Genomic DNA, 24,772 nt, shown 5'->3' with positions numbered 1-24,772 from the left:
CCTGAGACTAGTGTTTTATCAACAGTGGCTATACATCGCTTATTAGTTGCACCAAAATGCATTATTCATGAATAATTCCACACAAACAAAATATCAAATTCCTACTACAGTGTAAGCGAGCGCAAGCATCATGGACCTTTAAATAGCTTCAAAACGTGATGCTGAAATGTGGTTTGAATAATGGTATGGTTTATCATCAAGTACATGCATTCTAGGGGCCCTTTCATGTGCAGGGATATTGTATTGCAATTCAAGAATGTATAAATAGGAAGCTTACAAGTAGAATGTCTCAAATATGATCATCTATTTGAAGAAAAAAGAAGGAATAATTACTCCCACACTATCATTAAATTGCAGTGCACCATATCACATTTAGGAGTTCTTGCTAGAAAACACACACAAATTCACTCTCTTAAAGGTACTACACTGTATGTCCCCTCTGTAGAACTTTGCAGGAATTATGAATATGTCATGTATGTTCTATCTGTGAAATTTAAACGTTAGCATTGTCCTAATATTCAAATTATGCAAGGAAACCCATTTACTTGCTAGACTTCACTGTCAAACACTATTGAGTGACTGACTGGATATTTTTCTTCTTTGGTAATAACATACATAAAATGAGCTGTAGAGGGTACATGAGCATTTGTCTACATCAATAACCCATTTCTTGTGATGGCCAAAATTAAACTGATTGAATCTTTGCGTAGCATACCACGTATGACCATTCGGTACAATGGTCTGAAAATCAAGACTATTACTTATAGGCTCTATAGCTCCTAAGTCGATTTGACAACTAATAGTCATTATTTTCCCATTTAAAGACATTTTCAAGCCCAACCTTTTTTAGGGAAGTTCTAAATTAGTATTATCTTTCAAATGCCATTGGAATTTCACCTTTTCATTTTTGGGGCCTGCAAATGGGACATACATGTAGTACCTTTAAGAATGAAACATGGGGGGAGATGTGTTTTGTTTTGTTTTTCTTCAGATTATTGGGCGACTACCAGTCTATAGAGCAAAATTCTTGTTTAATGTTTCACTTATTTTGTGTAAGTCTTTTCAATCTCTCACTATCTGTAATATATCACATTGTAAAAATGTAACTAACCCTTCATACTCACTTGGTTTGAATTGAAACAAGATCAAAACCAGGTACAGGTATTACTTTAGAAAAGTCAAATAGAATGAGATGTGGACACACCAAGACCAAAGAATGATAATGTTATGCATCTCAGAGAAAGAGAGAAAGACTGAGATGGAGAGAGAGAGACAGAGAGACAAACAGACAGACAGAGAGAGAGAGGAGGGGAGAGAGGAGGGGAGAGAGTTAAACAGAGAAAGAGAGAAAGACTGAGATGGAGAGAGAGAGACAGACAGACAAACAGACAGACAGAGGGAGAGAGGTGGGGAGAGAGGAGGGGAGAGAGTTAAACAGAGAAAGAGAGAAAGACTGAGATGGAGAGAGAGAGAGACAGACAGACAAACAGACAGACAGAGGGAGAGAGGAGGGGAGAGAGGAGGGGAGAGAGTTAAACAGAGAAAGAGAGAAAGACTGAGATGGAGAGAGAGAGACAGACAGACAAACAGACAGACAGAGGGAGAGAGGAGGGGAGAGAGTTAAACAGAGAAAGAGAGAAAGACTGAGATAGAGAGAGAGAGAGAGAGACAGACAAACAGACAGACAGAGGGAGAGAGGAGGGGAGAGAGTTAAAAAGAGAAAGAGAGAAAGACTGAGATGGAGAGAGAGAGACAGACAGACAAACAGACAGACAGAGGGGGAGAAGTGGGGAGAGAGGAGGGGAGAGAGTAACAGAGAAAGAGAGAAAGAAAGACACAGGCAGACAGGCAGAGGGAGGGAGTGAGAGCGAGGGGAGAGAAATAGAGAGAAAAAGAGAGAAAAAGAGAAAAAGAGAGAAAAAGAGAGAAAGAGAGAGAGTGAGAGAGAGACATTCTGACAGACAGAGTTAGAGAGATAAACAGGCAGACAGGCAGAAAGAGGGAGAGAGAGAGGGGAAAGAGAAAGAGAGAGGATAGAAATAGGGGAGAGGGGAGGGGGGGGGCACAGAGAGAGAGAGAGAGAGAGAGAGAAAAAAAAAAGGCATTGAGATGGCAGAGAGTAGGATAGAGTATACCAAAAGGAATGTATTTCAGGTACAGCAATACATGAATGTACTGTGTGTAGATGTGTATAACAAGTTATCTTTTCTCAGCCTGTCCAGCATGCACTGCGAGCATTTATGGACTACTAACCTCAGCCCTGCGAATAATGCAGGGAGCTCATACAGGACCCTGAATGCATGGTTAACAAAAGAGGGCAGTATTGATGAAAGATTGGGTCTAACATCGAGTCTAGCTGAAAGGGAATATCAATGCTCTTTACTCTCATACCCTTTTCTAACTGCACTGATTTTCATCGGATGCATCCGGACGCATCCGATGAAACGGCCAGTTAGAAAGCAACAGAGGAGAAAAAGGCGATTAAATAGCCGATGAAAAGAAGAGAAATAGGCGATTAAATTCTCCTGCTCAAGAGCAGGAGAAATTCTCATTCTATCGGTGTGACACCGATGAAACGGCAGTTAGAAATGTTCGGGAGAAAAAGGCGATTAAAACAGCGATTAAAATGGTCAAAGTTCGCAGTATCCGCGCGCTTTATCGTAACCAGCTGTGTTTGTTGACTTATGGTTGAACATGCTGCATGCTAGCTAAATGGAGCGCGGGCTTAATAATTACGCAATAAATCTTCACTTCCGGCAAGGGCTCGCCACAGCGAGTGAATTTCACCGGCAGTGAGAAAGCGACGGGGGAAACTGCGGTTTCACCTTTGTTTACATAAGGAAAATTCAATAGGTATTTTCATCGGTGTGACTCCGATAGAAGCCAGTTAGAAAGCAGTATCAATCATCTTCCCTATCGATAAATAAATTATATATTTCCATTTCAGATTCAGATTGAAAGGAAAATCGGCATTAGCTAAATGCATTTTAATTTCAACCACATAGACATACTTTTTTTTACAAGAGACACAAATTCTGACAAATGTAAGATCCAGACATGCAGGAACTTTTCTAATTATTTTGTTCCATTTAGGGAATAATGACATTCTCTTTTGAGGGAGAGAGGAGGTTGTTGACATTCTTGACAACATATCGAACAGTATCTTGAGAAAACAATTACATTTTAATTCATTTGTAACTGTATATCTAAACCCCTTTTTGTTGGGGGGGGGGGGAGGGGAGATGCCAATTCTTTTTAATCCATTTCATTCAATTTCAACTCTGTTCTATTTAGGACACCCAATTTTGTATTCCTTACTAAAATTCTGCCTTTGACTTTCTGCCTTCTAGTGCATTTCGGCACAATATCAACTCTTGAGTATATACCAAATTAGATTATTTTTCAGATATAATGAAAGGTAATTATAACTGAAGAACTTTACTATGATGGGAAACTTTTTTTTTAAATTTACTTTTTTCTCTCTCTCTCTCTCTTTTGCCGTGTCATATCTGAACGAAGCTCAACTCTTTCTCTCACTCTCCCATTTCGTTCAAATAAAGATATTTCTCCATAGAGTGTAGAATGTATTTTTGAAGTGGATCGGTTTCCCTTGGCAGTCCAAATTTCTTCCAGTGGTTGACCAATGTAAATTTGAAAAGTTCATGAAAGGCCAGAGGGGGGGCTGTTAGCATCCTCAGTCAACTCCAAAGTGAGGTGAACTCTACAGTGATTTTGAAGGCCTCTCATCGTGCGTGATTTGAATCTTGCCAATCACTTTTACCTTTTTTACCTGGAACTATTTCTTTTTAGCCATGTAAACTCATTTGGAACCCTCTTCTACTGTCACTGGATCTTTTAAAGCGCTGGGTTTGTGCTCATAAGAGGTAATTTATGATACTGTAACTATTTGTATTTTGAGACGTGTTGCTTCTGTGAGACTTGGACTATAGTACAGTCCCATCTACCAATTGTTGCGTGCGGTCATTTACATTTTCTGTTTGCGTGTGTGTACATGCCTACATGTACATCGCCATCGACTCATTTCATGCGAACTCACCTGACCTGTGCCGGAATCTGATTACTTTTACTTCCGCTGTGCAATATATTTTTCATCATCCTTCTCATCAAACGTCTCGCTACATTAAATTTACCTCGTTTTCTATTAGAGTTTTTATAGACAATCAGCAATGAATACTCGAGCTAAGCCTAAAGCACAAACCCAGGCCCAGCCATCTCAACCTCTCATCAGTGCTGAACAACTTGTTGATCTGCTTCAAAACGATGAACTTCTTACGATATTCCAAGGCGTTGTCAACAAGGTGATCGACAAGATACTGGCAGGAGTGAAGGAGCAACTTCTTGAAAGGATTGAGCAGAATGCTGGAACTATTTTGGATCTGCACTCTGCTGTCGAGCAGAAAAGGAAAGAGGTTGATCATCTCAATGTTGAGCTGACTAAGCAGCAAGACACCATCGGTCGCCTGGACGGGGAACTTGAGGAGCTGAAGCAGTACTCTAGGAGAAACAACATCAGAGTTTTTGGTTCTCCTGAAAGTGCAGGTGAGATCACCGATGATGTCGTGATTGACATCATGGTAAAGCAACTAGGAGTCGAGCTTCGGTCTTCTGACATCGACCGCTCGCATCGTGTGGGCAAGCCAGGTGGACCGAAAGCGCGTCCAATCATCGTTAAGCTTACTTCCCACAAAAAAAAGAGAGAAATCTTGAAGGAGAAAAAGAAACTTAAGAAATCAAAAATCTCAGTTCATGAGGACCTTACCCGCTATAGACACAGTTTGCTAATTGCTACCCAGAAGAGCGATAGAGTCACAACCTGCTGGACTATGGATGGGAAGGTATTTGCGAATGTTCCATCCACTCATGGTGAGTCTGTAAGACGACTTATCCCAAACATTGACTTTCTAAACACTCTCCCGAAACTTGTGTGGTAGTTCTCTTTCCTCACTTGCCAGTAATATGTTTATTTTTTTCACTGATTATGATAGTGTCAAGATTCATGACAGCGACATTTCACTTGCTGTATTTTTCATACTGATTTATATTTGTTATTGTGTACATAGTTGTATGAATCTAATGTATCCTAGTCTTTGTCAATGAGACTTTATTTTTTATTAACTTAAGTAAAATATTTTAATCTTTTTTATAAAGACCTTTTTATAATTCCTTGGCTGTGTGTAATTTTTGTAATTTTTTGTAATTTTTTTCGTTGTTCTGCCTCTTAGCTGTTGAAGATACTGTGGGGTGTTGTTTATTATTGTTGTAGTAGTGGTACATGTATCAATCTTGTATGCCATAACCTATTCTTGTGGTTGGTACATTTTTTAACCATTATTTATATAGCTGTAATATACATGTATAGTGGGTGGTACTTTCTCTAATGCCTTTATCTGATTTCTGCAAAGAGGATAGTACACCATACCTTCTAGAAGATCAATTCAATGAGTTTATGAATGAAGTTGACTCAAAGACTTCATTATCATTTATACATTTTAACTGTCGTAGCCTAAGGAAGAATTATGAAAATATATTTGATTATATAACTTCTCTGTCAGTCACATTTGATGTGATAGGTCTAACTGAAACTTGGATAAATCAGGATGAAAATTTTTCATTATTTGTTCCTCCAAATTATTCTTATGTAAACTGTGGCAGAGTTGAAGGTCGTGGAGGAGGTGTAGGAATTCTGATACACGATAATTTAAAATATTTTCATCGTTCTGATCTTACTGTGGTAAACAAACAATATGAGATGATCTTTATTGAAATTCCAAGAGAGAGTGACAAAAATATTTTAATCGGAGCTATGTATAGACCGCCTAATCAATCGGTTGGAATGTTCATCAATGATATCTATACAGTGTTATCCAACCTCCAAAAAGAAAATAAAGACTGTTATCTTATGGGCGATTACAATATTGATTTAATGAAAATGGATGTGTGCCTTTATGTAAATGACTTTGCCGAACTAATGGCATCTCATTGTTTTTTCCCAATTATTTATAATCCGACTAGAATTACTAAGGAAAGTGCAACTCTTATCGATAATATTTTTTCAAATACAGTACATGAATTTTTAAAAATTGGTATTCTATTGACTGATATAACAGACCATTTACCTATATTTGCCACTCTCTCTTGGAATAAACCAGTGAATTCCGAAAGAGTATTTTATAAACGCAATATAACTGACTCTGGTTTTCAATTATTTAATAGAAATTTCAGTACCTTGAATTTTCAAAATATGTATAATACATCTGATGTTGATATGAAGTATAATCTATTCATGAATGCTTTTAAAAACATATATGATTCCTGTTTTCCACTTAAAAAGATTACAATTAAGGAAAGGAAAAGTGTTAAACTATGGATTACAAACGAAATTAAAAAACGGTGTAAAAAGAAGAATAGATTGTATAAAAAATATCTTTCCAAACCATCACTAGAGAGAGAACGTAATTTTAAAACATTTCGGAATAAGCTGAATAAAGATATAAGATATGTGAAAAAAGAATATTATTTAAATAAGTTTCAGTCCGTGAGAGGCAATATGCAAAAGACTTGGAAGTACATTAATGAAATAATAAGGAGGAAACCCCAGGGTGTCCGTCCGGAATTTATTTTAAATGAAGGTGACAAAATTTATGACAATATGGGCAATTCCGTATGGGAAAGAGGAAAATCACCAAATTCTTAATTTGATCCAACTTCAATAATTTAACATTTTCCATGTAGTCAAGAAATCACTTGTGACGGAACTGAAAACCGTTTTGAAATATCTTTTACGGTTTTTCTGAAAAATTTATTTGAAGTTGGGGCTATTTTGGGGGCCACAATCACATGATCATGATTTAATTTCTTAAAATTCAGTGGAGCAATGTATTTAAAACTTATTCCTCTATATTTATTCCTAATTGAACAACATCACAAATAGGAATCAAGATTTGCAAATTATTTTCAAAAAATGAAAAAAGTTTTTGTGTGAGAGATTTTTCAATTTTACCCTTAAAATGGCGTAATTCCGTTACCAAAATTTGAAAGAAGTTTTACTCACAAAGTTATTTCTTACTTCTTTTTTTTGAAGTTGCAAATTCTCTTCCTTTATCTACCTACCAACAGCCCTAAACATTAATTTCAGAAGTATCTACTTATTTTCCTATCAAAACACTGGTAACGGAATTACATGGTAACGGAATTACATTGGTAACATAATTACAAGGGATAGCAGCATTAGTAATGAGTGGTTCGTTTTTCAAGAGATGGACCTGCTGCCTCATGTACATATAATGTATGCTGTGTTACAACATTTTTAATGGATTTTGCCCCTTTTTTTTAAGTAGTGGCTTATTATATTAACTGTCTAACTAAAGACTAAGGATCTGGCTTCAATAAATTCAATGAATGTTTTTTAAAAACTTTTTTCAAATTTGCATAAAGACTACAAACTAGGCTGGGAATTTTAGATGTGTTTATTTTCATTCACTCTGAACTTGCAATTAAAATTGTACCAACATCTCTTATGAAACCTTTTGATTTAAGCATGGAAATACTTCATATTATTTCACCTATGGCGATTTTAAACAGTGCCTTTTCTGATTTTTATTCTTCACTGATCTCATCTAATCTAATCTATCAAAAAAAGAAAGAAAAATTTCATTAGAAGTTAGAAAGCTAAGACCATAGCGCACTAGCCCTCTTGCAGACTGTGAATTTCCCTACTCTACGTATTATACATATGGGACTTGTAAAGGGAAAGGGGGGGGGGGGCAGTGTGACTTTGACGATGTCCGCTAGCACTCAAAGAAAATACCCCACGAAAACACCCTAAAGAACAGCTAGGCGGAGGTTGGAAAGCAAGGTCTACAATACATGTAAAACAAAAAAAGGATAATTCATTAAAAGTTAGATGGCTATAAAAGACCATAGTGGACTAGTCTTCTTGCAGACGGACACTTTCGTTATATGGATGGGGCCATTGGAGGGGGGGGGGGGGGGAGGGGTGACTCTGAATCAGTCCGCTAGCACACAGACAAAATACCTTTGCCGATGACTATATGTAGGTGGAGGTTGAAAAAGCAAAGTCTAATCTAGCGAAAAATATTTAATAAAAAGTAAAAAAGCTTTGGCAGGTACCGGACTAGTCCCGTTGCAGACGGTTACTTTGCCGACTCGTAACACGTAAAACATATGGGACTGAGGGAAGGTGTCAGGGTAACTTACTGTACAGGTCCGCTAGCGCTCAGAGCAAATACGTTAACAAATGACAAGGTGGAGGTTGAAGGGGAAGGTCTAATCTATCAAAAAACATGTATTTTATTAGAAGTTACATGTAGATGGCTACGACCATAGCAGACTAGCCCTCTTGCAGACGGTTAATTTCCATACTCTACGTATTAAACATAAGGGGAGGGGGGGGGGGATGGCAGGGCGCCTTTGACTAGATCGCTAACGCTCAGAGAAAATATAACTGTTTGGAATGAAGAATGATGACAATGGTCAAGTTTGTTACATGTTGTAACAAATTCAAGAACACTGATCAAGTATGTAATTAATTTTAAAAGAATAATAACCAACTATTAAAGAATGATAACAATTTATTGAATTGGCGTAATGATTTACAAGGTTTGACATTTTATTGCAACTCTGTTGATGACGTTATCTTAATTAATTAGTTTTGAATCGGGTGCTAGCTTTTGTGGATTGAAATTGTAGTATGGAATCATCTGACAAGGTTTGTAATTAATTTTAAAAGAACGATAACCAGTACTCCCTCTAAGGCTCTACCATTAATGTCGCAAAATTGGCTCAGCAGGTTGAAAAATTGGCTCGACAGAAATATGAGATAGGGGAATGATTTACAAATTCTGGTGTGAAATATTATTGAAACGCTGTTGACAAAATGATAGCTATATTAAGCTCTCTTTATATAATTAGTTTAGATTTTGGTGGTTGGCTTTATGGACTGAAATCATTATAAATAAATATTCATGTGTTTTGTTTTTAATTTACACCAAGATCCCTGTGTTGGGTGTAGGCAGTGTTATTAGTATCACTTAAGTGTTTTGGAATTGTTTGAATGCTTAAATGTAACCATCCACGACGAACAGGTTGTAATGTTGCAATTTTCAATCGATTTTGATCAAACCTGCATAAAATAAGCTTTGAAATAATGTATTGCATGTGGTATTTGCTAGGTTAATAGGCCCTCACAATAGTCAATAAAACAATTGAATATCCTTTGTTTCCTATTGAATACTGTGGAGTTTATTGACCTGTTTCTATAAATTGGTCTTGGCGACTTCACAACCAGTTTGTCATGTATGGTCACAAAAGTGATCTGTATATGTGTAATTCCGTTACCGCCAAATGGGCTATAATATATGTAGTTTGTCATACTTTGTGTGATGTTCCTACTTGCAAACTAAACCAAATTAAAATTAGTTGTAAACTAGTATATGATAACACATATTGACATAAATTTAATCACTACACACCAATATTTGCTCAGAAATGTCATATTTACTTGCTATTTAACAATATAAAAGACACGTTTTTCAACAGTTTTTAGAAATGAAGTGCACATATGAATTGCTTTGTAGTTTAAATCAATTATTGCAACCCCTGAAACAATTAAACAACAATTTAAGCCTAAATAATGTTTACAAAATCACCTTTTTTCAAGCTTATTTCAGAAGACGTAATTCCGTTACCATTAATGTAATTCCGTTACCGCTACCTTCTTTCATAAAACCATTCGGCATAGATAAACCATGACAACTTCACCAAAAAAAAATCTTGCCATGGGACAGTCAACAATATAAGCTCCCTTTATTAGCATTACTTCACCCCCAATTGGCTGCAGATTTCAGACGAAATCTTTTCAAAGTTAGTGTAAAAAATAACCTGATTTTTCTGCCGTAATTCCGTTACCGACACACTTTTGGTCCTGGGGTGTTCCGAATGTTGAAAAATAATTTTTTTAAATTTGATTCGCTAACAGGTGCATAAGACAGAAAGAATAAAAAGATAAATAATCACCTAGGTCTAACCACCTGTCTACAGTATATCAAAATAGAGCCCAAATTTCTCTGAAATGTAATTCCGTTACCGTGGAATTGCCCATATAAGAATTACAGAGTTGTTCAATGACTATTTTGTTTCTATTGGAGCCTCACTAGGCAATCAATGCTCTTCCATAAATGACTTTAATTGTTTTTTACAAGGTAATTATTCCAATTCTTTTTTCTTAAAACCTATTACTGAGGGAGAAATTGTCGAGATTGTTCGTAGTTTTAAAGCAAATAAAAGTGCCGGACATGATGATATTGAACCAGAGATTGTTAAGAAAACTATACATGTTTATGCCAAACACCTTTGTCATATTTTTAATGAGTCTTTTATTTCAGGACGACTTCCAGATCAATTAAAGTTAGCAAAAGTAATACCCCTTTATAAGAATCTCTGTAAAGAAAAAATAGAAAATTATCGACCTATTTCTATCTTGCCAATCTTTTCAAAAATATTAGAAAAATTGGTCTACAAACGTCTCATTAACTACTTGAATAAGAATGATATTTTATATGCTAAACAATTTGGATTTCGTGAAAAACACTCAACATCCATGGCTATAATTGAATTTTTAAATCTTGTTACTCAGGCATTGGAAAATAAGCTAATTCCAGTTGGTATATTCCTTGATTTATCTAAAGCGTTCGACTGTATTAACCATTCTATTTTGTTACAAAAGCTATCATTTTATGGCATAAGGGGAACTCCTCTCAAATGGTTCGAAAATTACCTTTTGAATAGGAAACAGTTTGTTAAATTTAATAATGTTTGTTCTCAATCACAGATCCTTTCAACAGGAGTACCCCAAGGCAGTGTTCTTGGTCCTTTATTGTTTTTGTTGTTTATAAATGATCTTCACTTTGTGTCTGACAAGCTTAATTTTGTTTTATTTGCTGATGACACCAATATATTATTATCAGGTAAAACTGTGCAAAATTTAAATGAGGTTTTAAACCAAGAACTGAGTAGAGTTTGCAAATGGTTCACTGCTAATAAACTTGTTGTTAATATGAAAAAAACTAATTATATTGTATTCAGGAGAAGAAAGGTTGGAGGTGATTTTAATGAATTGAATGTAAAATTTGATAATGTGTTGCTCACCAGAGTTAATTCAACTAAATTTTTAGGAGTTTACATAGATGAGTACCTTACTTGGAAAAGTCATGTCAGTTACATATCTTCAAAAATTGCCAGTGTACTGGGAGTTATTTATAGTGTAAATAAACTGCTCCCCAAAAAAATATTAATGAATTTATACAATACTCTAATCTTGCCACATTTTTCATATGCTGTCTTAGCTTGGGGTGGATGTTTAATTACCTTAATGAACCGTTTGCAGATTTTACAGAAAAAGGCTGTTCGTGCAATAACAAACTCTACTTATCTTGCACATACTGCACCCTTGTATAAACGCCTGAATATTTTGAATGTGAAATCTCTATATTATATGCAACTTGCTCAATTTATGTTTCTTTTCAAGAAAAATCAGCTACCATGTATTTTTAATGAGATGTTCATTGTTAATGCTGAAATTCACTCTTATGAAACAAGAAGTTCAAATAAATTTCATTTGCCCTCTGTTAAAACAACTTTTCTTCAAAGGAACATTTATTTTAGTGGACCATCACTATGGAATTTACTTCCCAATGATATTGTCAGCTGCTCATCACTTTATTCTTTCAAGTCAAAGTTGAAACAATATTTGATCTCGTATCCAACTCTTAAGATATAGTTTGTACGGTGTTTCTTTCTATTGTTCTCAATATTTCTTTCCTGTATATCATTCATTTCCTCTTTATATTGTATTTCTTGGTACCACCAACCCACTACTACTCACCCCACGCATAGATTTGCATGTAATATCTATATATGTTTTGTACATGTATGTGTTATTGTTTAATTAAAAAAAAACTATTGTATTTTTATATTGTAATTTTAAGCAGGGGATGATCCCCGATAAACCTCTGTGGTTTTTGATCACCCCCTCTGCAGGTTCATCTTTTGTTGTAATACTTTTATATTTGATTGTAATTTACATTGTCTTTTATGAATCTGTGGCAATAAATGAAATGAAATGAAATGAACTAAAAGCACCTCAATTATATTATTGAAATTTGGAGATACACATCAAAGGCAGATTTATGTGGCACAAGCCGCACAACCAGCCCGATCCTCCCCTTTTAGAAACATAAATACCAAGTGATAACAAATGAAAATGTACCTCTGAATTTTATTTACGACCCTTTTTGTACCCCTTCCAGAGATGTTTTAACAATTTTAAAACAATGTTATTGTTGAATTGTATTTCCTTCCCCCTCCCCACCAATGAAGAATCTTAGATCCACCGCTAAAACATGTTATAAATAATGTTATTCAGTAGGCTTGCTGGTGCACCATGTGAGAGAGAGGATCGTCTTCACATACGCAGACCGATGCGTCCTCAAAAATGAGGATCGTCTGCATTTTCACAGACGTTTCATTTTTTTGATCAGCGCATTGGCGATGCGAAAAAAGGATACCCCAATGATTTTCTTGAAGTATTTTACATTGACTTTGTACAGAGACTTTCACATTATGAGCACTAAATCCTTGGGAAGACGGACAACCCATAAAGGTAGACGGTGAACTAGGGTTATATTCCCACACGGAATCCATTTTTCGCACCGCCAGTGGGCGGTTTGGTAACCCGAAACCCGCAGAGCGCCGATGAAAAAAAACGTCTTCGAAAATGCAGACGGTCCATTTTTGACGCATTTTGTCTGCGTTTATGAGGATATCCTTGTTTATGAGGATGATCCTCATTCTCGGACCAGCGCCCGCCCCTACTGTACACCCGACGCGACGGTGGCCGGCTGTAGATCTACTGTAACTGAAGAATACACCCGATGGTGGCCTGTACTTACATGTATATAGAAGAAGAAGAAGAAGAAGAAGAAGAAGAAGAAGAAGAAGAAGAAGAAGAAGAAGAAGAAGAAGAAGAAGAAGAAGAAGAAGAAGAAGAAGAAGAAGAAGAAGAAGAAGAAGAAGAAGAAGAAGAAGAAGAAGAAGAAGAAGAAGAAGAAGAAGAAGAAGAAGAAGAAGAAGAAGAAGAAGAAGAAGAAGAAGAAGAAGAAGAAGAAGAAGAAGAAGAAGAAGAAGAAGAAGAAGAAGAAGAAGAAGAAGAAGAAGAAGAAGAAGAAGAAGAAGAAGAAGAAGAAGAAGAAGAAGAAGAAGAAGAAGAAGAAGAAGAAGAAGAAGAAGAAGAAGAAGAAGAAGAAGAAGAAGAAGAAGAAGAAGAAGAAGAAGAAGAAGAAGAAGAAGAAGAAGAAGAAGAAGAAGAAGAAGAAGAAGAAGAAGAAGAAGAAGAAGAAGAAGAAGAAGAAGAAGAAGAAGAAGAAGAAGAAGAAGAAGAAGAAGAAGAAGAAGAAGAAGAAGAAGAAGAAGAAGAAGAAGAAGAAGAAGAAGAAGAAGAAGAAGAAGAAGAAGAAGAAGAAGAAGAAGAAGAAGAAGAAGAAGAAGAAGAAGAAGAAGAAGAAGAAGAAGAAGAAGAAGAAGAAGAAGAAGAAGAAGAAGAAGAAGAAGAAGAAGAAGAAGAAGAAGAAGAAGAAGAAGAAGAAGAAGAAGAAGAAGAAGAAGAAGAAGAAGAAGAAGAAGAAGAAGAAGAAGAAGAAGAAGAAGAAGAAGAAGAAGAAGAAGAAGAAGAAGAAGAAGAAGAAGAAGAAGAAGAAGAAGAAGAAGAAGAAGAAGAAGAAGAAGAAGAAGAAGAAGAAGAAGAAGAAGAAGAAGAAGAAGAAGAAGAAGAAGAAGAAGAAGAAGAAGAAGAAGACATTTTCCACAGCACATCACCTACGACATAGATGTATTTCAAATATAAGGACCAGCACAGATCTAACGAGCAACACATCATCAATCCATATCCATTGGCATTAGCATTGCCATTGGCATTGCAAGACATTCAGCTCAGCTCAGACACCATGAAACGATACACCAATTTCAGCGACTGGGACTATGATACGGCACTCGTCCAAACAGCAGAACAGATTGTTCCTTGACATGTTATGTTTACAGCATCAAAGTTATTACTGGGATTGTCAAACAATCAATCCATTCAATACCATATCCCACATGTATTTTGTTTACTTTGAAATATGAGAGTGAGTAATAAATCATTTTCTTACCAGAGCTGCAGAGTAGAATCAGCCCGAGAATCAGACGCGCATACGGGAAACTAGTCTTTACTCAAGCGTTACGAATTAATAGCATTGGAAAGTCAGCAACAGATCTTTAATTGTTAATTGTTCAGTAAAGTGGACGGGTATTGCAGACCTTTTTAGTTTTTACCGCTGAAAGCATTTTAATTATAATTGTTCAATTCCCTGGATTCTGTTACGATTTTGCATTTAACAGTACACACTCTCCACTCCTACGGAGCGTTCCAGGGGTTCCAGCAAGCCTCCCTTTTACGAGGGCCTACCCCCGGGGGGCCTACATGGCAATTATTGAAGGCAAGTCCGATCCAAAAAAAAAATTACTTTCAATAGGGTTTGAGCAAAATCGAAAGGTATGAATTTTTAATGCCATGAAAAACTTTGAAAATCAGAGTCTGTGACGCCATTGCCTCACTATCCACTAATTTTTTAAAATAAATATTGATAATATAAATTTCCCATTTCCCCCCGAAGAATCTTATTTCCTCACACCAGCATCCAAGTTATATTGATACATGTACGTTTCTGTGTGGATGCTCTGATATAGAGTAATTTTGTTCTGTTAAATCATGAAAAATGTGAATTTGATAAACTATTTATATAAAAATCAATGATTATGAATTCTTCAAAGTTCATAAAAGAATTTGTGAAATGTCATGCACGCATTGGGGGGGGGGGGAGGGGGTCCCAAAATCGCAACGACTCAGCCAGCCGCTGAATAAGCGGGGGGGGGGGGGGGGGTCTCAAAATTTGAACATTTGACATTTTGCTCCATGGGGGGGGGGGAGGGTATAATATCACCTTTTTTAGATCAGCCATCAGCATAATTTAAAAAAAAAAAAAAAAAAATTACAAAGGGGAAGGGGGGGGGGGTTGCTCCAAAATACACCCATACAAAAAACTGAAGGGGGTTCAACCCCAATTATCTGTAACGACTCAAAATACAATCAAAGTACATAATAATAGTTGTCAACAAATAATGATTTTTATGATTTAGAATAAGATCAACAAAAACTTGAAATAGAACATTAGGGGGATATGATGAATACACAATCATCTCAAGAGCCCCACGCAGACACGATACTTTACACCTTCTTCATGATCTTCACTGGCTCCCAATCGAAAAGAGAATAATCTTCAAAATCCTGCTCATCACTTTCAAAGCCAAGAACGACATGAGTCCTGCCTACATCTCAGATATGATTTCACCTTATGTTCCTACACGCACACTCAGATCTTCAGCCCAGCACCTCCTGCAAGTTCCTCGTCACTCAACTCATTTCTATGGCAACAGGGCTTTTGAAGTGGCTGCCCCAACTCTCTGGAATTCGCTCCCTCTGCATGTCCGTCAAGCTCCCACACGACAGACTTTCAAGACCCTTCTTAAAACTTACCTGTTTCGTTTGTAATTTTTGGACATTACTTTTCATCTATGTATTATAATTGAATATGCTACTCTAATTGATTTATCATAAGTATTTGCTATTTGTATTAACTTTGCTCGCCATGAATTCTCTACATGTCTTTAGCTTTAGGTCTTTATATTTCGTTCTTAATTTGTAACTATTTGAATATACTTGTACTTGATTTGTTTTTACTTTGTAAAGCGCATAGAGAAACTTCGGTTTATTATGCGCTCAATAAATCTATCTTTATTATTATTATCATTATTGTCAAGGGACCCAACATGAAGACAATAGAACAGTCCATAATTGTTAACATGTGTTGGTACCCAACATAATGAACAGATATGCAGTCCCCAATTTTAGTATGGTAATACTAGTTGATGAACTCTATTCTATAAACAAAACAAAACTGAATAATTAGCTGATGATAACAATCGTATTGAAAGTACGCCTATAATTTATTTTCCAGACATTATATAGATTTTACAGAAAATTGTAAGGTCACTAAGCAACTGAGCGGGAATAAAATGGGTTTCTTGTACGAAAGTATGCATTTAAAAAAACTATAATTGGGAAAAAGAAAAAAATAGGCATATCCAGATCTTATTTTAGTAACCATAACTTTTCTCATTTTCTCCATATCTCTTACTTGTGTCTGAGGCTATAACAATATTTGTTATTTTCGTTGAGCGAATTTCTAAATATCACGTGGACGTCCCCCCCCCCCCCCCCCCCCCCCTCGGGGACTTGTCCCCCGCCACTCCTCCTGAAATAGTCGACACTGCGATTTAAAAAAAAAAACTCCAATAACAGCGTCGTATGCCCCCCCCCCCCCCCTTCCCCCTTCATGGCTGCTATCAACTCGAGCGTTCATGCATAAGTTATGATAGTTATAACCTATGTATTTTTTCTTGATTTTTTTATATGATTTACCTTCATACTTTCAATTTTTCAGTTATTCTGTGTCCTATTTGTATTCAAGTTGCCACACTTTATGTAGATCAATTACATTATATAGTATTATAATTTTAATATTTCGTATTATATTTTTCAATAAATGCACAAATGCTAACTCATTGGACCGTTCTCTATTCATTCGGTTCAACCCCACCCATGATAATGAGATCACTTTGATAAAGGAAGGTTTAGATCTCAAAGTGACTTCCTTATTGTTCAACCCGATTTTGAACCACAGCGTAAACACAACACAGGGTTTAGGTTTGTAGTCTACATGATTCAGAACATATTGCGATTATAATTGTATACATAATTTTATAGAACATAATTGTAAAAGATATCATACAAAAGCCATGAGATCGCATTAAGATATTGGTGAGACCAGACCAACAGCAATGTTCTAGCGCATAACGTCACACGTTAAATTTACAGTTTGGTATAGGCCTAGAGAGTTGCGTCAAAGGTTGACGTAAAGAATAAGGTCAATATAAGAAATTGAGTGCAAAGCGATTCCGCTGGAACGTGCATCGTTAACATTATGCAGCTGCACACGAGGCGTCATTTTGATTGCGTTATATATCCATCGAATCTTTACTGTGGATTAACAAAAATAAAAAGCCCATATGCCAAAACGTCTTTGGTTTGAACTGTGCAGTGTGCATCACTTATTGTACTACGTCACTTATACACGGTGCGTCAAAAGCCACACCACTCGCTGACGCAGCCTTACGCTAGGATAACCACACATCGTTTGCGGTGGACATTAAAGGCAGTCTGTACTAGTTCGGCTATAAGGGATTACACCACCCAGCGAGGTCACTGACAGGTGGCTATCTCATCAACTATTTCAAGTAGCTTAAGTAATTTGTACCTGTATTCGATATTGTTAAATGTTAAGATACTGTATTTTAAAGGTACCAGACATGATTAGCATTTTATGCTATTTTCTTCAATAGATTCCACTGGAATTGTGTGTATTCCTTCGCACACTTTCATTTAAAATGAAAAAACAGACACACCAAAAAACCAACGTTACAAGGACATCTTTTTTTTACTTGCTCATTTATTTTCTGATCTGAAACTTTGTCACAGTCTGTACTCCACTTTTTTGTGTGTGGAAAATATTTAGATGATGGGAGCAATAGTTTAGAATACTTAAAACTTGAACACAGCAACATTATATCAATTTATAAACATGAAACAAATGAGGAACTAGCAATTTTCAGATCATGTTTTTTTTCTAAAGGGTAATCTTTTCTCTTGCATAGAAAATCTTGGCTACATTCCAAGAAATGTGCTAATTAATTGATGCATGAAACATATTTAATGAGATGATAACACAATTGAAAGGAAACCTGCAAGATTTATGGTCTATATTCACCTCAACACCTCCAGTTACCAATGTTACACGGACATCATGTCCGAGTAACATCCGTATGATATTAGAGTAACTGTCCTCTTATACTCATTGAAAAATGACAGACTACATCAAATGTCATCTGAAATATATTTCATCCCTTGATCAGTAAATTAAAAAACAGTATTCATACAAGAGGTATATATCAATGATCAACTTTATATCTTCTTCAAAATAGTGATTAGATTGGAAAGATCTTTGTTTTCCAGGAAGGTTTCGATGACTGGTCATTTTGTCTGCTCTCTTGATCTCTCTCTGCCGGAGCTGAATCCTCAAGGGAGGTAGAGGAGCCATGAATGAAATGGATGCAGCAATCTAATAAATATGCATAAAAACCAATGAGTAAAGAATATTTAATGAGATAAAAATAAAACAAAACTGTAAATTGTTTCTGTGATTTTTCATTTCAAACGTGTGTTGTGTTTGCAATTATCAAGTACTTCTAGATCTGTTGTAAAATCAAATTGTAAGAATTAAGGATGGAACAACTAGACAGAGGATTGCAAGATGGATAGGGAGGCACCATCCTCACTTTTGGCTCGTTGCATGCCAAAATAAAAGTAGGTATTATTATTGGTTGTTAATATTTATAATATTTGTGTTGAATTATAAATTTTTGTTAAAAAATTATATTTGTTATTTATCATTATTTGGAGGGGGAAGGTGTTGAAACCCCTTATCCCTCACTTCAACCTTTGGATGAGGGGGAAGGGGGAGCCAGATCAATGATTATTTAATTTATGAAAAAAAAAAGAAAAAAAAATTATATTAAAAAAAAAAAGGCTCATTACATTATTATGTATCCAATATTAATTGAATCGGGGGGGGGGGGTGCCCTCCCCCTTTAGCCTATTCTTCTCTATCTCAACCCCAACCCCCTTTTTTGCCCAAAATGTTGGTATTTCGGGTCTCATATTGAACTTCCTAACTTAAAGGAAACAATGTTCAATAACTTGTGTTTTTCGTTAGGCTTAGCCATCATTGTTCAATGACAATTAATTGCACCATATAAATAATATTAATTAATTTAACACTTGTCAGAAAAAATCTGAGGTGTAGGAACATCATGAATATCATTATTTACGGGATTCTTATAACAAAATTCAATTTCTGTCTAAGAAATTAGCTTTTTAAGGGGAAAAGTCCGGCATTGATTTTGCATGTTTCGTTATAACACATATGTATGTGGGACAACAGTAAAATATTCACTCACACGTGATGGTTTTGAAACCGTTTTAAGCTATAAATAACACAATTTTAAACGGAATTACATTTAAACAAACTGGAATTTCATTGTCTATGATAATAATTCAGGCCATAAAAATAACTTTAAAAACAAATTACCTACCAATTTGGGCGCTGACGGGCGAAAATGGCTGCCCGACGTTATATGGACATTCTCACGTTTGTGGTTGCAGTGTAGGGGTAGGTCGTCGCAGTCCGGCAAAAAACATGTTCTGCGCATTCGTGAATAACTAGCAGGTCATTTTAACACCGAAAACTGAAGCTAGCGGGCTGGTTTATATCTCAAACACCGTATTTTTACACCGACGTTACCAAATTACGAAGGACATCGCGCCCGATTTTCGCGGTAAATTAATTGTTTTCTTATATTTACCGACCGATTTAATCGTCATTCTTTCTACATATGTTCATGAGGGGTTGTACCTTCCTAATAAGATGAAACTTTCTGAGAAAATATCTTGCTAAATTTGTGTAAAATGCTAGAATTACCGCCGTTACGAAAAAAGTGCCTAGGACATTGTTGGTAACGTCGGTATTGTGTTTTTTCAATATGAAATAACTTTCCGATTTTTTGCACATTTCACTTGAGCTTCTCAAACATAGTAGGGGTATTAAAGGTGACATGTTTTAAGTAGGAAACATTGCATTATGATGAATTTTTTTTCAGAAATAAGTTCATGAAAATGACATGTTTTCATGTCACAACTTTCACCCTCAAAATCGCTGAGACATCGGTAGTAAAACTCTCACAAAAAAAAAAATATGAAGAACAAGTCTCTCTTTTCATGTTTATTTATTATGTACTACATTACTCTTCAATATAACATACTTTTATTTTTCTAAAACTCCATTTAAATTTGAGTAAATAGCTTCTAAACATTCAAACACATGAAAATGCTGAAAAGACCCAACCCGATGGAATGACCCATATAGAACTTAGAAGGAGGAAGTAGCTACAAGTAGTACAGTGGGGCTTTAACCCATTGTCTACAGAAACCGGGTGGCTTCTGCATTAAGTCCTTTGGGAATAGTGCTTAAATCCTTTAGAGATTCTCCCAATGCTTGAGCGTCTACTCCTGCGTCCGGAACAGTCTTGATGCGCTTCTCCGGATGTTTTTATTCATCACCAAGTAGATCACCACATTCCACCATGAGTTAGACATGAGAAGCCAAAGAGTCATGAATTCTACCCATTCGGGTATGTTGATATCTGTCGGTCCCAGGGCGGTTAGGATACAATATGGAAGCCAAGCTATGGCAAACCCGAATGCAACCACGCAGAACATGCGGATAGACTTGAGGTTCTTGGCACCGTGTCTCTTCGGCGCTTTTCGTACGACGTTCGCATTGAGTTCGGCACCGGTCCAGTTGTCTTGGAAATTGGTAGATCGATGCCCCGCTGAGTTGCGAGGGCTCGACTGGCAAGCCGCGATGCGCATTGCTTGAACTCTGCTGATGGAGATGATCCTGCAATAAACGAACGAAATCACGATTATGGGAACGTTGATTCCTGAGAATGTGCATACGACGAACATTGGAACCGTATTTGCATCCGTCCAACATGGGAGACATAAGACCGCTTCATCTACATACCGGATATCCGATTTATTGTGTAACCACATAGGGATATTCATGACAATCGTCACAATCCAAATAATCACAGCAACGTTAATCGCTCTCTTTTTTGTAGCCAACGAATTGTATCTCAAGGGCCACACGATTGCGACATACCGATCAAGGCTTATCGTCACAAGCAAACTTATCGAAACTCCGCACAGAATACTGATGATCAAAACGTTCACACGACAATATAGATCCCCATAGGGCCAGTATCCCAAGTATGCTGGAGCTAGTGACAAAGTTGATAACAACCCAATGCAGAAATCACAACTAGAGAGTGATAACATGTAGAACTTTGTCCCTTCAGGTATCTCGTGAGTTCTACAGAGAAGAAGAATCCCGACGAGATTCCCAACAATAGTCAGAATGGCATCCGTCAGGATAATGATGAATCGGAAAGCAATTGCAACACTACCTCTCCCTGGCGGGTCAATTTGAGTTTCATTAAACACATCACATGTGAAGTTCAGCGAAGCTTCTGATGACATGTCGGTTGGTTAGTCACAAAAGAGTAGATCAAATTTAAGTGAAGAAAGATGCAATTCGCTTCTAAAAGCTGAGAGAAAATTTCAGGATTCTCAATGTTCAAATACAGATTCAAGTGAAAATTGTCCTTCATCTAAAATATATTATTTAAAACACTTTTGAATACGCTGCTGAAATAACAAAGAGAAAACGTCTTAAAGAGGCACGTGCTGCGTTTGAAGATGACACGTACAGAAATGCCTTCCAGCGTTACAAAGTAAATTGTTGCTGTACCAAGACATAAAATCTTCTGATTTCGATGAGATGTCAACAACTGACGAACGATTAAGTACCATGAAGAATCAGGGGCGTATTGCGTGTGTCTATAGCAATAGAGGGTCGCCGGTGTGAAGAAGCCACCGGCCATAGTAGGTGAATACGACTAAGCATGGACATAGAACGAATGGGGTGGGGGAGAAAAGTGGTTGCGGAATGGAATGGAATGGAATGGTAGTGGTTTTTTTACCTGACTGCTAAGAAAGCATAAATGCTTGAAGGTAAGCAACCAGACGGCCGACGGCTTTTGGTCCTCTCTGAGGGATCTGGTAATGAGGTAATGCCTTACCAAAGGGCACTAGCGCATCGCCTTGGTTTCGAACCCGGGTCACCGGATTACGAGACCACTGCTCTACCGACTGCGCTATCGCGCCTCCTGTGACATCTTATCTTCACGTTTCTTTCTCACTCTCCCTTTCGTTTGTTCTCTTCCATTTTGTTTGACTTTCGAAGGGGAGGCACGTTCCCCTGTGGCCCTTCGTGCCTCCGAAAGCTGCGCCAAGCTACAAGCGCTGAAAGCATGGTAGGGGGCTTCATGTACATAGCAGATTAGAACCGTTCATACGGCCATGTATTTGATTATAATCATTATGAAATACAAAGTTTGCTCAATCAATATTTCGCAAGATGCTCCCTCTACTTGAGGCTGTGTTATTGCCTAGTAATCAGTAACTCTGATTGCGGAATTTACTTCATTTGCACTTAGCGCCCCAAATAGAAAATGTATTAAAAAGTCACGCGTCGCTAAATGCCTGTACTTGTCAATATGATTAGATGGAAAGAAGAAAATCAGTAGGCTCTTGGCTATAACAATGAGAATAAGTATAGGTCACACACACTGTAAAAAAGAATTTGTTCATTGGTAATTTTTACGTATTTTTTCCATGTAGAATTTACTTAAAAAACATTAGTTTTGCCACTTACGCACTAAATTTAAGTCTTGCTAACTCAAACTTTCAATTTAGTAGAACATACGTGGAATATTTAAGTAAAATCAAATACATAAGAACTTTAAGTAATTTCAGCTTGTATTAATTTAGTCATTTTAACTCAAAATCAGAAATTATACCTATTACTCAAACAATTTATGTTGATTATTCTTATCTTTTTAAAGTAAGGACCGATGCAGTGCGTAATAGAAATATTTACATAATTTATGAATATTCATTAAGACCAAATTAAACTCTTTTTTAAATAAAACAATTCTTTTTTGTGGTTGAATGAAAATTTAAGGACTTTAAAACATTTACTAATTCATTTAACATGGCTAAGCAAAGACAAGACAATTTTTAATTGTTACCCAGTTCAAAACAAATCAAAACTTGATATTTTAGGAAATTGTCAACCAATTTTCCTTTTAAGATGCTACGATCAAGTATATATAAAATTTGGAGCCTTTCAATATGTGTCGAATTGAAGCGTATGTAATAGTTTGTGATGGTGGTACATAATATATATATATATATATACGGTTAAATCTTAAATAGAAGTAGTGTTAGTGATTAGTGATTAATCTTAAATAGAAGTAGTGAATGATTAGTGGATGTTACTTGTTAGATTAGATGGGTACCAAATCGTGCAATATGTAATCCTATCATAGCTTTTTTTAATTATCTAAAATCATTACAATACTTAAATTATTTACGTTAATGTAACTCGATTTAACTGAGTAAAAATTTATTCAGCAAAATAAGTAAATTCTACTTAAGATGCCGTAGGTAATATTTACTTAATAAAAATAAGGCAATTCTTTTCCTCAATTTTTTTGAGTTATTTCGACTATTATTTTTTTACAGTGCAGGAAAGGGTTTCTTAATATATGTTTTCCTTGGATAAATTGTAACATAACACTAACAGCACCTACAATGATAATTTTAATTAAGTTTCAATGTTAACGTTAAAAAACAAGCATCCTCTCTCTCTCTCTCTCTCTCTCTCACTGGTTTTCTGTTTCTAGTTGTTTTGCTTTCTATCCCGCTCCCTCTTGCTCTATCTTCAATTTCCTTACCAAGTGGGCTTGAAGATTTAAAGTGTCGCTGGTTTTGAGAGAGAACAATGGGAATGGCACGAATAAGGTGAGAGTTGACAGAAGGTCCACTTTAATTACAACATGAGTAGGTCTAGTCTTCCATAGAAACAAAAGCTGCATTTTATCTGTTGCGTGCCAAATTCCGCCAAATTTCAGGGCGCCCCTGTATGGCACGAATTCTCTTGATACCTTAAAGATAAAGACCAGTTCTCTGGTCATGCTGGATTGCCTTGTGAAAGAAACGTTGTGGAATCGATCAGAAAAGGTTGATCATCTAGCATATAAGTATTGGTGTGTACTGCAAGGTTCTGGAATCATCAATATGATAAGAAATGTGACCCAGTCTTCGTAAAGTTACAAGCACTGTACACAGAAAGATGTATATGGGACTACGCACACGTGCGCGACACGTGCGTATTATCTATTTGGTCCCAATAGATAAACTAATTTTCCAAATATATCAATTAGTAGGCGGTTTCCCGGCAAAATTGTTATCATCATGTATTAGTCAAAACATATTCTTTCACATGATTGGTAATAAGAGCTTCCATTTCATTTTTTTTGAGAGGGGGCGTTTCCAAAACTGGTCTTTACCTTTAAACCTCAGTCACATTTGCCGTGGCGGCCGTGGGGTCTACACTATCTACGGCCAATATCAATTATAGGGCCGCCACAGCATTGCCACGGTCACATCCTGTAGCAGTCGCGACGATCCGACCCGACGCGATGACCTGACTGATGATACGAAGTAAACCTTCGTATCCTACATTCACGCGTCCTCTCAACGTAAAACCTACGTCCATTTCTAGATGTTGTTTTTAAAGGCACACTGTCGTACTTGTAGCTACTTGCTCCCTCTATATAGAAAACTTCCCCAATCGGTACCTGTTGGTCCCCCATGATCCTCTTTTTCTTATGTTAAATGAGAGCTGAGTTAATGAGATAGTGACCTCGCTGGCTCGCTGGGGGGGGGGGGGGTCTAATCCCTTCTGGCTGAAGTAGTAAAGCCTGCCTTTAACATGTA

General features: G+C 36.5%; 1 protein-coding gene and 1 long non-coding RNA gene across 2 annotated transcripts; one reads left to right on the top strand and one right to left on the bottom strand.

Annotated features, from left to right (window-relative positions):
- The first annotated feature begins 3,761 nt into the window (after positions 1–3,761).
- On the top strand, positions 3,762–5,899 carry LOC115921794. Its single transcript, XM_030980006.1, has 2 exons — positions 3,762–3,884; positions 4,167–5,899. The coding sequence occupies exon 2, from the start codon at positions 4,188–4,190 to the stop codon at positions 4,950–4,952; it is 765 nt and encodes a 254-aa protein (XP_030835866.1). The 5' UTR covers positions 3,762–3,884; positions 4,167–4,187; the 3' UTR covers positions 4,953–5,899.
- An 11,954-nt stretch (positions 5,900–17,853) lies between these two features.
- On the bottom strand, positions 17,854–19,588 carry LOC115921793. The gene is made up of 2 exons (XR_004063118.1): positions 19,402–19,588; positions 17,854–18,368 (listed from the first exon to the last, which is right to left on the bottom strand). It is a non-coding gene; the product is annotated as an uncharacterized LOC115921793 (long non-coding RNA).
- Positions 19,589–24,772: the final 5,184 nt, after the last annotated feature.

The sequence above is a fragment of the Strongylocentrotus purpuratus genome, unplaced genomic scaffold (assembly GCF_000002235.5).
Source record: "Strongylocentrotus purpuratus isolate Spur 01 unplaced genomic scaffold, Spur_5.0 spur5_scaffold_10, whole genome shotgun sequence".
NCBI classification, from domain to species: domain Eukaryota; kingdom Metazoa; phylum Echinodermata; class Echinoidea; order Camarodonta; family Strongylocentrotidae; genus Strongylocentrotus; species Strongylocentrotus purpuratus.
The sequence above is the reverse complement of the archived record's forward strand: the minus strand, read 5'-3'. Positions and strand labels throughout refer to the sequence as shown.

Bases quoted from the DNA above. Each gene is read 5' to 3' on its own strand.
- LOC115921794 (XM_030980006.1), top strand. From the start codon at position 4,188: ATGAATACTCGAGCTAAGCCTAAAGCACAAACCCAGGCCCAGCCATCT.